General features: G+C 38.4%; 1 protein-coding gene across 4 annotated transcripts in view; it reads left to right on the forward strand.

Moving 5' to 3' along the window:
• CAPS2 (calcyphosine 2) overlaps positions 1-10,431 on the forward strand; it is a 52,915-nt gene extending 42,484 nt beyond the window's left edge. For all 4 annotated transcript variants that reach the window (XM_070407633.1, XM_070407630.1, XM_070407632.1 and 1 more), the window contains 3 exons: positions 1,607-1,726; positions 4,156-4,252; positions 8,756-10,431. In XM_070407633.1, the coding sequence (XP_070263734.1) occupies positions 1,607-1,726; positions 4,156-4,252; positions 8,756-8,931 (393 nt within the window). In that variant the 3' untranslated portion in view covers positions 8,932-10,431. The remainder of the gene's footprint in view (positions 1-1,606; positions 1,727-4,155; positions 4,253-8,755) is intronic.
• Positions 10,432-15,608: the final 5,177 nt, after the last annotated feature.

Here is a 15,608-nt window from a genome sequence, read left to right on the forward strand (position 1 = left end):
TTCTTACTACAGTTTTATTTGAAAAATTAGGAGGAAGTAGAAGAGAATATTTTTTGAGGACCTGTTATTACTGGAAAGGGGACCTGGCCCAGCGAGCCTGCCTCAGGGCCAGCAGATAGCGTGTGGGTTCTTCACTCCGTGCAGGAAAGATTTTACAACACAAGTCCAGGTGATTTTGAGAGTACACTTACTACAGCTGGGGGCAGTGAACCAAGGAAGAGCCTAGGATAGAAGCAGCAGCAGGAGACTAGGCAGGGCTCACTGGGGAGTCGGAGGAAAGGGGCCTTGGAGACAGGCTTAGGGGGTTGGCCCTGGATGAGCTGGTGCTGCTGCCCATTGCTCCCCTGGTTGCAAGTCTCCTCGGGACCCTTCGAATTCAAGAGATGCACGTCTGAGAGGGAAGAAGTGAGGGAAGCAAAGGCGAGGGCATGCTCCCAGGAGAGGGGGTATTCCTGGCCCTTTGTTTTGAGGTTTTTTAAAGGCTGAGCATTTAGGGGAGATCTCAACAGATGATTCATCAGCTTTTCCAGGCGTGTCCTTTGAGAGTCATGGTCTCTACTGATTGGTCAGGGCCAGGGGGTCATTAGTCATCGCAGCTGGTTAGTCATCACCCGCTTGGATTTGCAGCTTTTCTGGGACTGGAGCTGAAATACCATTATTTCTAGGGAGAGGTCAGAGGGTCTAAATCACATGGCCAGCCATACGCCAGGGGAGGAAAGGCCACCCTGGGGGCGAGATCTAGCACTAGTTTTGCTCATTGCGAGGCACCTGGCTTTCCTACCCTTGGAGACCTTCTGTGTCTGGCTGTAAATGGCTGGGCCAGTTTGTTCAGCTATCTGTCTCAGTTTCCCTGGCCCACTTGCCAAGCAATTTTCTTAACTTCTTACTATCCTGCTTCACTATTATTTGTCAATCACCTTGCAGATGTTTTGTTTACATTTTCATTGAAAGCTAACAACTGAAACCTGAATTTAAGAAAATCTCATGGTGTGATTTCTTTGTTATTAGGAACTCTGGAAATAGAATATTCTATTAAATAGTGCATTTATCAAAGCAATAAGTGGCAATGGTAAAATGAACAAACTAGCATAAGAGATTTACTCAGAATAACACCTTATGCTGTAAATTGTGGAATCATATTAGAATCATTCAAATATTATGCTTTATACTTTCAAGCCTGAAGACTAGGAGAAATACAATTACTGGTTCTATTGCTATTGGAGGCATTCCAGAACCTGAAGTGATTTTTTAATTGTCACAGATATAATATGTAAAAATAATTAAATGTCCAAAGCCAAGTAAACAATGAGCACTTTTATTTTTGTATGGAAAGAAAATGAATTTAAAATGACAATTTGTGTCTTATTGTCACTCCTAAATGATTATTTAATTTACAGAACTGTTCACCACAGAGTTTCTTTAAATAGCTTTCTGAGTGCCTTTGAATGGATTTGGATATAATTTTTTTTTTTTTTTGGAGGGGGGAGATTTTCTTAAGTCCTCTACCTTGTTTAAGAATGTAAAAGATGTAACAAAATACTATGATCTTATGGTCATGTACAACTTTAAGGTGAAAGAGTCATTGGTCTCTGTGTATTATTTCTAGGATTTTGAGTCTTCATGGCTAATTCTGAATGACAATGGCAATGGCAAGGTTGACTATGGAGAATTCAGACGTGCCATTATTGGTGAAATGAATGAATACAGAAAATCATTTGTTCGAAAGGTAACTAAGTAATCTTTTAAATAGTTACTTTTAAAAAATATGTTTTTATTGATTTCAGTTAGAGCAGTGGTTCTCAACCTTCCTAATGCCGCAACCCTTTAATAAAGTTCCTCATGTTGTGGTGACCCCCAACCATAAAATTATTTTTGTTGCTACTTCATAACTATAATTTTGCTACTGTTATGAATGTAAATATCTGATATGCAGGATGTATTTTCTTTGTTACAAATTGAACATAATTAAAGCATAGTGATTAATCACAAAAACAGTATGTAATTATATATGTGTTTTCCGATGGTCTTAGGCAACCCCTGTGAAAGGGTCGTTTGACCCCCAAAGGGGTCGCGACCCATAGGTTGAGAACCGCTGAGTTAGAGGAAGGGGAGGGAGAGATATAGAAACATTGATGAGAGAGAAACATTGATTAGCTGCCTCCTGCAAGGCTCCTAGTGGGGATTGAGCCCGAAACCGGGGCATATGCCCTGACCACGAATCAAATCAGTGACCTCCTAGTGCAGTGGTCAGCAAACTGCAGCTGGTGAGCCACATGGGGCTCAGTGGCCCCTTGAGTGTGGCTCTTCCACAAAATACCACATGTGGGCGCGAATGTACAGTGCGATTGAAACTTTGTGGCCCATGCGCAGAAGTCGGTATTTTGTGGAAGAGCCACACTCAAGGGGCCAAAGAGCCGCATGTGGCTCACGAGCTGCAGTTTGCCCACCACTGAAGTGCATTGGATAATGCTCAGCCAACTGAACCACACATGCTGGGCTTTAAATAGTTACTTTAGTAGATTGTTAGGTTCCATATTGTAAGGCTTGAGTGAATTACCACTGAAAATGTTCTAAATCCCTTTATCTGCAATGTATCTTGATTTAAATAAAACACAAACACATACAAATACAACTCTCCCAGGATAAATCTAAATAATTTATGCATATATTTTAGGAAAATAATATAAAAGGAAAATGAAATATGAATCAAATTTTGGTTCACAAATTACTGGTTCCATAAACACTGCTGTCTCCATAAACTACTAGCTATGTGACTACTGGTAGTACTTGAGTGCAGGTTACCTATCTCGGCCTCGAGAAAGAAGATACCTACCAAGAAGGGCTCCTGGTGGCTAACTGGTCTCAAATTTATAAATAGAGCCTAACAGCCCTGTCTAAACAGGGCCCTCACACCAGACCCGCACTGTGTTCCTGCTGTATGAGCCAGCCCTTATAGAGGAGTTCCTGAAATAGTGTTTCAACCAATAGGACTGAGACTTCCCCTGTTCAGTTGGAACTGTGCAGCCAAATCCTCATTAGCATTTTATTGACCTATCAGATCAGCTCACTGACCAATCAGGGCAGTGTTTTTTGGACCAGCCAAACTTCAAGGATTTGGAGTTCTCTATTGCATGAGGATAGACTAATTAAGGTCCAGGGGCCAGGACTTCTCTATAAGTCAGCTTTCCTCTGGCTCAGGGCGAACCTATGACACGTGTGTCAGAGGTGACACGCAAACTCATTTTTTTGGTTGATTTTTCTTTGTTAAATGGCATTTAAATATATAGAATAAATATCAAAAATATAAGTCTTTGTTTTACTATGGTTGCAAATATAAAAAAATTTCTATATGTGACACGGCACCAGAGTTAAGTTAGGGTTTTTCAAAATGCTGACACGCCGAGCTCAAAAGGTTCGCCATCACTGGAGTACACTTTCCCTTTCTGTTGAAGACCAAAGGCTGTTTTCCCGAGCTGGAGCTGAAACACTGAAGATATCTCCTCAGGTGAGAATGAAGCAGAGCTCAGAGCGGAGCAGGCAGACCGGACAGGAGCAGAGCTTTGTGAGAGGGGCCTCACCCAAGGGCCACCTCTCTGAAGACCATCTTCCAGCCATGCTGTTTCACACTTGAGCTGTTTGCACTGGATAAAGTTTCCTTTTTCATTGTACCCCAAATTGGGGATTCCTGTTGACAGTGAATTGGTGCCAACAATCATCAGTTGGCACCTTATATCTTGCTCCAATGCCATTTTTTCTTGCATTCATGATGCTTCCTTCATATACCAGTTTAGATTTAAAAAAAAAAAATTTTTTTTTTTTATTGATTTCAGAGAGGAAGGGGGAGAGAGAGAGAGAGAGAGAGAGAGAGAGATAGAAACATCAATGATGAGAGAGAATCATCGATCGGCCGCCTCCCGCACATCCCCCATTGGGGATCAAGCCCACAACCCAGGCATGTGCCCTTGGCTGGAATCGAACCCGGGACCCTCCAGTCCACAGGCCAGCGCTCTATCCACTGAGCCAAACCAGCTAGGGCCAGTTTAGATTTTTAAATTGTCTTGTTTAAAGCTTATAAATCACTACTGAAGAATAATCAATAAGGTTTGCATGTCTAATGATTTCGTAGAAAAAAATAACATTTCTCTTATTATTTAGGCTTTTATGAAACTAGATTTCAACAAAACTGGCAGTGTGCCTATCATAGACATAAGAAAATGTTACTGTGCAAAGAAGCACCCTCAAGTAATTTCAGGTAATTATTATGAGGTAAAATCCATTAGATTTCTAAAATGTTAGTTAATGAAAGTAATATCTTCAAGTAATATTAGTTTATAATGTAGACCTGAGGCCATTAGGGGAGGAATAAATCATTATGTTTTAAACTAGAAAAGTGAGAGCTCTTTGACCTGCATTTAAAAATTCTCAGGTCTATTGTCTACTTATTTTTTCTTCGATGTTTATAATCAAGATTGAACTTTTATGTTCTATTCAGCTAGTGAGGAATTTGAGTTAAAAATAACAGAATAGATATAGAGAATAGATAATTACATGTGCAAATTCTCTGAATTAGTTTCACTGAATGTGCTTATACTTGAAGATTTAAGGCAGAATGAGGGAATGTCTTTCTCTAAGGGTAGAGCTACACATATAATGAAGATATAATGAAAATTTGAAAATATAGAGAACATCTCAAAGTAATTCTAGAGACTCATTACCCTACTATATTTCTTCTGACTTTATATAATAAAAATTCACTCATAAATACATAATTGATTTATAAGTGAATTTTTATTATATAGAAAGCATTTGGCCACTTTACATTGCATTTTCCTTTAAAGAGGTAGCAATTGCTATTATTTAATCTTTAAAGCCTAAGCGATTGTTATGACCAAACGACCAGAATGACCAGAACAACCGGCCAGTAGCTATGAAGCGCACTGACCCAGACCTTGCTGCTAGGGCCCTGACAGCCTTGAATCTGGTTCGTCCGCACCACGGACCCAGGCAGGAGGGAGGAAGGAGCCCAAATCCTTATGGAATCGGTCATTGGTTAGCTTGCTGCTGGGGCCAACCTCCCGCAGTACTTCCTGCCAGCTGGCCAGGCCAAGGGACCATACCTGTGCACAAATGCATGCACTGGGCTTCTTATACGTACATATATTCCAGTCCTTACATTATAGAGTTTCATAGTTTATATGTACTATAAGTATCTAATAATTTTTGAAGTTTTTTCATGAATGGTTCACTAAACACATTGCTGTGTAGTTTGCTATCTTATTCAACAATTAGAGGCCCAGTGCACAAAATTCATGCACTGGGAGGTAGGGGGTCCCTCAGCCTGGATTGCAAGAGGGCACAGGCCAGGCCGAGGGACCCCACTGGTGCACAATCAGGCCGGGGATGGACTCGGGAAGTTGGCCAGTTGGGTAGGGGCTGCTGGAGGGCTCCAGGGCGTGTCTGGCCCATCTCGCTCAATCCCAATCGGCTAGACCCCAGAAGCAAGCTAACCTGCCAGTCAGAGTGTCTGCCCCCTGGTTGTTAGTGCATGTCATAGCCAGCAGTTGAGTGGCCTTAGCATATCATTAGCACATTACACTTCGATTGATTGAATGGCTGACCAGATGACCAAACACTTAGCATATTAGGCTTTTATTATATAGGATATGTTTTAGAGCTATTTCTAAGTTAATCCATGTTGAGCTATCTTATTTTTATCTGCTGCATGTTATTCTTTTAAAAGTCAATATATTATAATTGAGTGCAGGTTACCTATTTCTTAGCAAAAAATAGTGTGAAAACCTCTCTATCTGGCTAGTCTTCTATTGGAAGACTTTTAATTTCTACCTATTATGTGCAACCACAAACTAATGAGTTTGTTTATTTGGCCTATTTTCTTGGGGTAATATCAAGACCTAGAATATCAACATTTCAAGTTTTAATTGATACTTGCAAAATGCTTTGTAAGACAGCTATTCCAGATTATACTGCCATTAGTTGGAGATTTTATTTTACCTCAGATTGTTGCCAATCTAATAGTCTATATTTTTTAAATTTGCATTTCCCTGATTATTAGGGAGATTAAACACATTTTTGTATGTATATTGATCATTCATAATTTATATTTAATGAATAATCTCTAATTCATAATTTTGATTACGTACTGATAAATACTATAGAAGGCTATTGTTCTAGAATTTTCCTTTTTTAATATTAAAAAGATACACTTTAATTACTTTGCTTTATTTCTGTTATTAACCCTTGCAAATAGTTTATTTATTACTTTTAATTGTGAAGTGAAAAAAAAACACAATTTGTATGAAGATTAAAGCGAATAATCACCACTGGCTTCCCAATTTTTAATAATATATTTCAGGTCAAAATAACTTAATTTGCTTATCAATGACTAAATGAACTACAGTTGCTGAAAGAGAATTTCTAATATTATTTAGTTACACGTAGTATATCTGTTTTTCCCTTAAAACCCATGCTATTCTCTGCTTTTTTTCCTTTAAATTGTCATACTAAAGATAAGAACAAGATAGTTTACATTTTTCAAAATTAAGTGCTTTCAACACCATGTGTTTTTCTCTTTGTCTTCTCCCCTCTAATAATCTTAATTAAACTGCTTAAGTAGCTCTAGTTTATTTTATTTTATTTTATGTGTTGGTGAATTCTTGGTGAGGGTTTTGTTTTGTTGTTGGATAAACCTTTGTTAGTTTAAGTAATTAGATACCTTGTTTTTGCACTCACATTGAAGGAGATAAGCTAGCAAACCAAACAACCTTAAAAAGAGGAAAATCTGTTACTGTTTAAAAAAAACAAACTTTTTTGTTAAATCTATCATTACAAATTATAATTTATTCACATGCCCATCTTTAGGATGTATATTGTTTATAATTTAATTTCAAATTAAGGCTTTTATATCAGACAATTTAATTTAATTACAGAAAATATTTTCTTTTTAGTTTAAATAATTTATTTTAAAAAGTATTTTCAGCTTTAATAGAAATGTAATTTATCAAGTGTTTTTTAATGCACTAGTATTAGAAGCCTGATGCTGTTTATTAAAATACTAAGAGAAGCAAAAGAAAGGTTACAAACGATAGAAGGTGGGTATTTCCTGGGTGGGGATACAACGGAGGTATACAGTGCTTCAATATTTGAAACAAATTTAAATAAAAATGTTTTTTTTAGAAAAAAAATAGAGTGAAACTTATCTGTTAAAAATATGGATGGTAAACAAAGAGAGAAATCTCTTCTGCCAACATGGATATATTTTTATATACATTAGATCTTGATTATCCTTGACTAACATTCAATCACAAATTTACTATATTGTTTTATATTACCATCTCTGTATGGCCCAATTATTCAGTCCTTGTTTATCAACCTGTTTTTTTTTTTTAAAAATAATCACTGTTCTTTATTTCTTATACATGTTTTTAAAAGACTAAGCATTTTTCTATTCAAAGCAGATTTTATTCTTTTAGTGTGAATGAACTGTTATCTAAGTCCATTATAGAACCTCTAGTACTTGAAAAAGATCCAACTCTGACCATAATTTTGCCTTTCCTATTAGACAAACAAGGCAGCATTCTTATTTAAGTTTGTTATTTTAAATGAGACTTAAAATGATTTAAACCAACCATCCTTAAATAAAACAAGAAATTTTAAAAATAAAATGATTTATAGAGTCACAGAGATTTTTTTCTAATCCTTTTCTGCCTTTATATATGGGCTTCTGTTTATTGTCTTTGTGTATTATCTGACCATCTATAGCTTCCTTTCATCTCTTAATCCTTCTTTTTATTAAAAAATTAATGAATGTCTTTTTTCCTGCTGTACTCTCAGATCCTGAGAGTAGATCAGTGCCAGGAGGGTAGGGAGTGAAGGGGTGGCAAGTTAGTGAGCAGAGTTCTCTGATGGAGCACCTACATTGGATGACCAGTGGAAGCTCCCCAAGAAAATGGTATTTAAGCTGAGATCAATCTCCCTCTCTGACCATAATATGATCAAAGTCACTTATTTAAATAGCTTATTGTTCTCTTTCTGAATTAAAAAAAATCAAATGAATTTTCAGAAGGATAAATCAGATATTTTATGTTCTCTCTTTAAATAATAAACTAAAGAATTACAATTTTTTAACATATATGATTCTCAATAGCATCTTCTTATAAGATAAAGTCAATCTTATTTAATATAACCCCATGGGAATAGCCTACTTAATGTCAGAGATTAAAATATAATGATTTAATCAAGTGTAAGGTCTTCCACAAACATTTCCAATGGCCTTTGAATCTTGTGTTTGCAGCAATGCTTTTCTAGCTGCAGTCATGAGTAACTGATTCACAAAATAACTAATGCCTGAATGGGACATGCCTTTTACACATGACATCACTGTGTTAACAGCATGTAAATCTTTGAAATGATTTGAAATGATTCCTTAATGAGCATTAAGCAGAGTCCTTTAAAACATTAAGAAATACAAGAATGCAACAGTTGTAGCTGCTGTTTTGCCTATACCTATAGGATGCATCTTATCAGAAGTTTAAAAGATGCCTCCAATGTGTGTTAAAGTCATTACCATTAAATTCTAGTTCATGCAAGAAAATGTTTAAATAAATTACAGGGTAGTTTGCCATGAGATTTCAAATTGCTGAAAGGTTTTACAAGGTGATTAAGTATTTCTTTACCATCAACGGTCATTTTCCTGTACTTTTATGGAGATTGTTACATCATCAATACTATTTTGCAGGCCATTCCACAGAGGAAGAAATCAAATTATCTTTTCTGGAAACGTTAAAAGAAGCCTGCAGCAAATCTGATGAAGTCTCATATTGTGAATTTGAAGATTACTATGAAGGTCTAAGTATAGGAGTAGTAGATGATGAAGATTTTGTTACTATTTTACGTACTCCATGGGGGATTTAGTTTTTCGAAGTTAGTCCTAAGCATTTTAAAGGAGAGATGAATTCAATGTGAAGTATGATCAAACACTGCAATATAATTTTCTAAAGCTCTATTCTTTTTTTTTCCTTTTTTTTCTCAAAAGAATTGAGTCTAGAGAGAGAAATATTCAGAAAGACAGATATAGGGGTATGTGTATGTTCAGGTGCAAGTATGATTGTTTACTTATGATTGCTCACTTGTCTCTAAGTTAAAAAAAGACCCTGCTTGAATATATTTCAGAGGTCTTTTTTTTATTAGACTTCAGAGGAAAGTAACATCTGTATCAAACTATATGAGATCATCTATGTAGTAACCAAGTTTCTTGTCCAATTTTTTCCCTATTCATTTCCCAAAATAAAATTGCTACTCTTTTCAATTGATAAATGGGAATTGGACCCCAAACTTATGAGACTGAAATAGTTCAAACATATGAAAATGTTAAAGGAATGAAAGGATATGCAAGAGAAATTTTCCATGCAGTGTGATTATGGATGTTTTCTGTAACATCAATATTTTGAATGATAGAGGCTTAGCCCTAAAATGCTTATTTAAACACAGACTTGTGAATTCTTCCACATTGTGTGTTGTTGTTTCTCAATAGAACACAATGTAATTATTTAGTAACCAGTTCTATTCATCTTTTTATTTTATTTTTAACTGCAGACCTTATAACCTGCACAGAATTATTATTTAGCTAGAAACAATACAAAATAGGAGATGGGATGTTTTCTTAGATTACTGAATAAACATCTCAGAAAGGGCATTGTCACATACATGGACTGAGGGATAATTTGATAATTCTTAACCAAAATGTAAAAAGATATTTTGTGTCCTAAGATGATTATAAATTATTCTAAACATCTTTTTGTTGTTGTTGTTATATAAACAATTGAAACAGTTCCTTCTAAATAGATATCACTTAATGGTTAGAAGTGTTGTAATCACTTTTTCTAAATTCTCCTATGTTCTTCACTTCTCCTTAGAAAGCAAAGAGAGAAGTTTATAGAGTTGTTTCCAAGTTCATAATTTTACATTTTTATGTTAATATAAATTATTTAAAAAGCAGTGTTGAGTGAAATAAGTGGCTAAAAAATGAAAATATATTCTGTGTAGAATACAACTTTTTGGCATATAACTTTATTCATCTATACTCCTGGCAACATTTTAAAAAATGTGATGTGTGTGAACTAAATAACTTCAAAGTAGTATGTACCTTTTCAAGATTTTAGAAGGTACCAAAACTCACTGCTAAAATATCAGAAATACTATCTAATAAAAGGGTACTATGCAAATTAACCATCACTCCATCACAAAGATGGCAGTGCCCAGTCCTCTCAGCCCCCAGTGGAGTCCCCCAGTTCTGGGGGGGGGTGGCCGCTGAGAGTGGGCAGCATGAGGGGCCTGGCAGAATGCTTGCTTCATCACTGTGGCAATGAGGCAAGCGTTCCACCCTGGTTGCAGAGGGCCTCTGGGCAGCGGGCACCGAGCAGCCAGCGACGGGGCGGGGGGGGTGGGGGACACTTGGGTTGTCACCTGGCGAGGAGGCAAGCTTTCTGTGCCCGGCTGCGGATGGGCCTCTGGGCAGCAGGCGCGGAGCAGCCAAGCTCCACAGATAGCTACTGATGCACGGATGCGTGCACAGGGCTACTAGTACAGTGGGGCCTTGACTTACGAGTTTAATTCGTTCCGTGACGGAGCTCGTAACTCAAATTACTCATATGTCAAATCAAAAAGTGAACGAGTGAAACACGTGATGCTGGGCTGATGTTGTGGCGTTCACTGTGACGTTCGCTGCGCCAACCAGCGGTGGGGTATCTGAAGCTGGCTCGTAACCTGAATTTTAGCTCGCAACTCAAAGCAAAAAATCAGCCGAGAGACGGCTCATATCTCGAAAAACTCATTAGTCGGGACACTTGTAAGTCAAGGCCCACTGTATAGGTATAACTATTTTAGTGTTGTTTTCACTAGAAGAATTCTTTATTCTTTGGAGTTTTTTTTAAAAATTAGGTTATTGTAATTAAATCAAGGTGTTGGAAGATGTTTTTAACACTGTTTGTAAGTCAGATTTTTTTACTTGGAAAAATTCATCCAACTATAGTCATCTTAAACCCTGTAAATTGCTCTGCTGTTAAAATGACTCATAATACTGTGGGTGCTCAGTATGCATGTAGTATTTTTCATTGATAAAATTATATTTAGTTCTCCTTAACAAATCTATTCTCAATTTTGTTATGCCACATTTCCCTGTGCATATAATCAGAACATGTATAGGCTGTTATATTATTTTAAAAAAGGAGGAGAACTTTTTTGGGGATTTAGCATATTAATATGACAGCATACTTTAAAAAAAGCCTCCACCCTATTAGTATAAACATTCATATGTGATTATCTATGGGAAGTTTATTTAAATGATATAACATTTTTGTAGTTAATTTCTTATTTTACACAGTTATTCTCATGTAGAGTTAGAAAATACATATTCAGTGTTGTTTGTTTTATTTCATTAAAATATAATTGGTGGCACAATAAATCATTCTGCTTTGCCTCAATGTCTGCATTCTTCTTTGACTTTTGCACAATAAAATCTATTATTTAATATTCAATTCAATAGAAGAGCATCTAATAGGAATTACATTTTTCAAACATAGTAATTGACTTTTGAAATTCTAGTCTTAATCTTCAAGATTTTAAATATCTCTTGATTAACTTTAAAATATTAAGTTAAATGTTGTAATGATGGTACACAAAGTTTATAGTTCATTTTATCATTCTCTAGCTCTTTAAAAGGTAGTTACTTGTTCTAGTATAGAATTGCTTTCCCAGTTAACAATACTATTTATTGAATTCAATATATTGATTTACTTTACTGTTTCTATTCTTATAAATAAAGTTTTACAGAAATTTCAGGAAAATTTCACATTGTATCAGAAAACTAGAGCTATACTTTAGGAATATTTAGCTATATTTAATTAGGAAAAATATACATGTGCATGATGGAGCGATTACAGTATAGACAAAAATATACGTAACTGTTTTCTTCTTTTAAAAAAATCTTTATTGATGAGAGTATTAGAGATGTCCCCCTTTTTGTATTCCTGTTTAAAATGTTATATTATATAAATATATATTGCTTAATGAAGTGATTGCACAGGAAGAGTTACCTAGAATAATTCATAATTTTGATACAGATATAAAACACATTTTATTAATTAGTTTGGATTTACAGTCAGTTTAAGTTGTCAGTTACTAATAGAGAAGTAAGTTGTCAGTTACTAATAGTTGTCAGTTACAAATTTTGCCTACTGCAGATTAACATGCCTTTGTGTGATTATAGTTTATGAGCTATGAAAAACTATAATCACTATTGGTTGACCAGCGAGGGCAAACATCTACAGTGAATATGCTTAAAGAAGTAGAAGGCACTGAGCCTACTCAAGCCAAGCAAGAGCAAAGAGAATCTGTGGGTTGACAGGATGTATTGGTATCTATATATATAAAAAGCCAGCGACCAGTAACGACTAGAATGACTGGCCGCTATGACACCCACTATGGCCAGGAAACCAGCCTAATCAGGGGATGGGGCTGGCCGGCCAACCTCCTGTGGCCCCTCCCCTTTGTCCGGCCCTACCACCAATCCCACAGCCCTACCTGCCCAGCCAGTCCCTCCCCTAATCGGCCTCTCCCACCCCAATACTGGGCATGGCCAGCCAGCCAACCTCCTGAAGCTCCTCCTCCTGCCAGGCCCCACCCTGATCCGCCTGCAGCCCCACCCCCCAGTCAGCTCCACCCTGATCAGCCCCCCCCCCACTCTAATCAGGGGCAGGACCAGCTGGCCAACCAACCATGGCCCCTCCCACAGGCTGCTGGCCCCCTATCGACCGCCCCCCACCCAATTCAGGGATGGGGCAGGCCAGCCCACAGCCCCTCCCTATGGCCGGCTCCAGCCCTGATCAGCCCCCACTACCCTCATCTGCCCAGAACCCCTCCCAACAACCAGCTCTGCCCCCGAATTGCCCTCCCCACACCAATTGGGGGTGGGATGGCTGTCCAACCTCCCATGGCCTCTCCCCTGGCCGCTGACCCCCAATCAGCCCCACCACCCCATTTGGGGGTGGGGCAAGCTGGCCCACCACCCACAGCCCCTCCCCACTGCTGGCCCCACCCCCAATTGGAACCCCCCACCCCAATTTGGGGTGGGTGCCCCAACCAATTGCTCTTAGCCCCTCCCCCCAGCCCGCCTGGCCCTGATCACCCTGATCAGGGTGGGACAGCTGGTTAACCTCCTGCCATCTCCTCCTCTTTACAGGCCCAGCCCGGATCCGCCCCGATTGGGGCTTGGCCGGCTGGACCCCACCTGTGCATGAATTCATGCACTTGGACTCTAGTCTGATGATAAGAAGAAGCTCTTCGCCTAGCTGGTTTGGCTCAGTGAATAGAGCATCAGCCTGCGGACTGAAAGGTCCCAGGTTCGATTCCGGTCAAGGGCATATGCCTGGGTTGTAGGCTCAATCCCCAGTGGGGGACTTGCAGGAGGCAGCCGATCCATGATTCTCTCTCATCATGGATATTTTTATCTCTCTCTTCCTCTTCCTTCCTCTCTGAAATCAACCATATATATATCAAGAAGATCCTGTCATAGCCTTTAATTTTTATTTATTTATTTTTAAATATATTTTTATTGATTTCAGAGAGGAAGAGAGAGGGAGAGAGAAAAACATTAATGAGAGAGAATCATGGATTGGCTGCCTCCTACTGGGAATCAAGCCTGAAACCTAGGCATATGCCCTTGACCAGAATGGAACCTGGGATCCTTCAGTCTGCAGGCCAATGCTTTATCCACTGAGCCAAACCAGCCAGGGCCACTTTTATTTTATGGTTAAACAAACTTGTAAAGAAAACGTATTTATTGGATGGCATCATATATAAAGAAGGATGTTCCATAGTAGACCCACTGTTCATTTGATTATTCCTTTTATTTGTAGTCATTCATACTTATTGGGTAGCACTACCCACAATTACCCAAGGCTTTGAGATATTCTAGAACTTTCTCACACTCATACAGCCTACTCATTCTCAAACCCTTTGATTTCTTTCTTTCGAATCTGTCCCTTTCACTGCTCTCAATGTGTACACCTTTGCCCAGGCTCTTCCAACTTCTCACGTGTGTTAATCCCTCTTCAACTCTGCCCCTCCCAATGCTTCAGTCCATTCTACACGTTGCTTTTGTAGTGATCTTTCTAAAATGTACATTCCTTCCATGATGAAAGTTCTCTCGTGGTTTCCTCTATCTTTCAGAAAAGTTTAAACTCCTACCTTAACGTGTAAAACCTAAGTGATCTCATTTCCCTAAGTTCATCTTCCTGGGCTCAGTCTGGTAAGCTTTTCATGGACAGTGGTGGTTGGAACTCCAGGGACAAACTGCTGGGATTTCACTGAGCTTACAGAACAGGTTGTATAATTTCTGTGTGCCTCCTTGCTATGACGCTCTTGTTTAATAAATGTCTGTATGTGTGGGAGAATTTGGTCTGAAATTTATCTATAATAATAAAAGCATAGTATGCTAATTAGACCAGACAGCCAGACATCTTTCCAGACATCCTTCCAGATGACCTTCTGGACAAAGCCAGGGCTTCAAGGGCTGAGGCAAGCCACTGTGGCTGTGAGGACTGAGCCCCTTGCCCTAATTTCATGCATCGAGCCTCTAGTTTCATTATAACTGAATAGTGAAGTTAGGAGAAGCAGCGAGTTCTCACCTACCTTAAAGATTTAAATGGGGGCAAGGCCAGCATGGCTCAGTGGTTGAACATCAACCTATGAACCAAGAGGTCACTATTAAGTTCCTGGTCAGGTCAGGGCATGTGCCCAGGTTACAGGCCTGACCCCCAATAGGGGGCATGCAGGAGGCAACCAATCAATGATTCTCTCTCATCATTGATGTTTCTATCCCTTTCTCCCTCTCCCTTCCTCTCTGAAATCAATAAAAACATAGTTAAAAAAAAACATTTTAGTGGTGGGGGGGGGGTGTCACAGTGAATCACTATAAAGAACCTATTACTTTTGCACAATTAAATTGCCCTTAATTTAGGTGTCAGTTCACAGTTCTCTGTCAGACATTGGAGTAGTCCTCACTGACCCCAAAATGGTTTGGTACAGTCCCTAAGGTAGAAGATTAAGACACTCCTCCAGCCCTAGTCCTTGATTGGTATAACTCAAGCATAAACCAGGCACAGTGGAACAGGGAAGGACTATTAGTATCATCTCAACTGGATAATAATTCACACTTTGAAAACATACGATTTATTAAAGTATCATTGAGACCTGGCCAGTGTTGCTTAGTGGTTGGAGCACCCCAGGTTCAGCTTCTGGTCAAGGGCATGTATCTGGGTTAGGGGCTTGATCCCAGGCCCATTCAGGTCACAACCAATCAAAGTGTCTCCCTCATATCAATGTTTCTTTTTCCCTCTCTTCCTCCCTTCCTTCCATTCTCTAAGAATCAGTGCAAGAAATATCTTCTGGTGAGGATTAAAAAAAAAAGTATCTTTTAGATGGCAACTAATGTGTTCTACACAAAAACTGAAATAGCAAAGATTTTAGAGTTTCAATTGTATAGATTGCAGGAATGTATTAATGGAAATGCATGTTCAGATTTCTCTCTTTAG

This window comes from Myotis yumanensis, unplaced genomic scaffold, assembly GCF_028538775.1.
Source record: "Myotis yumanensis isolate MYYU_CA2020_CCGP unplaced genomic scaffold, mMyoYum1.0.hap1 SCAF_3, whole genome shotgun sequence".
Lineage (NCBI taxonomy): Eukaryota > Metazoa > Chordata > Mammalia > Chiroptera > Vespertilionidae > Myotis > Myotis yumanensis.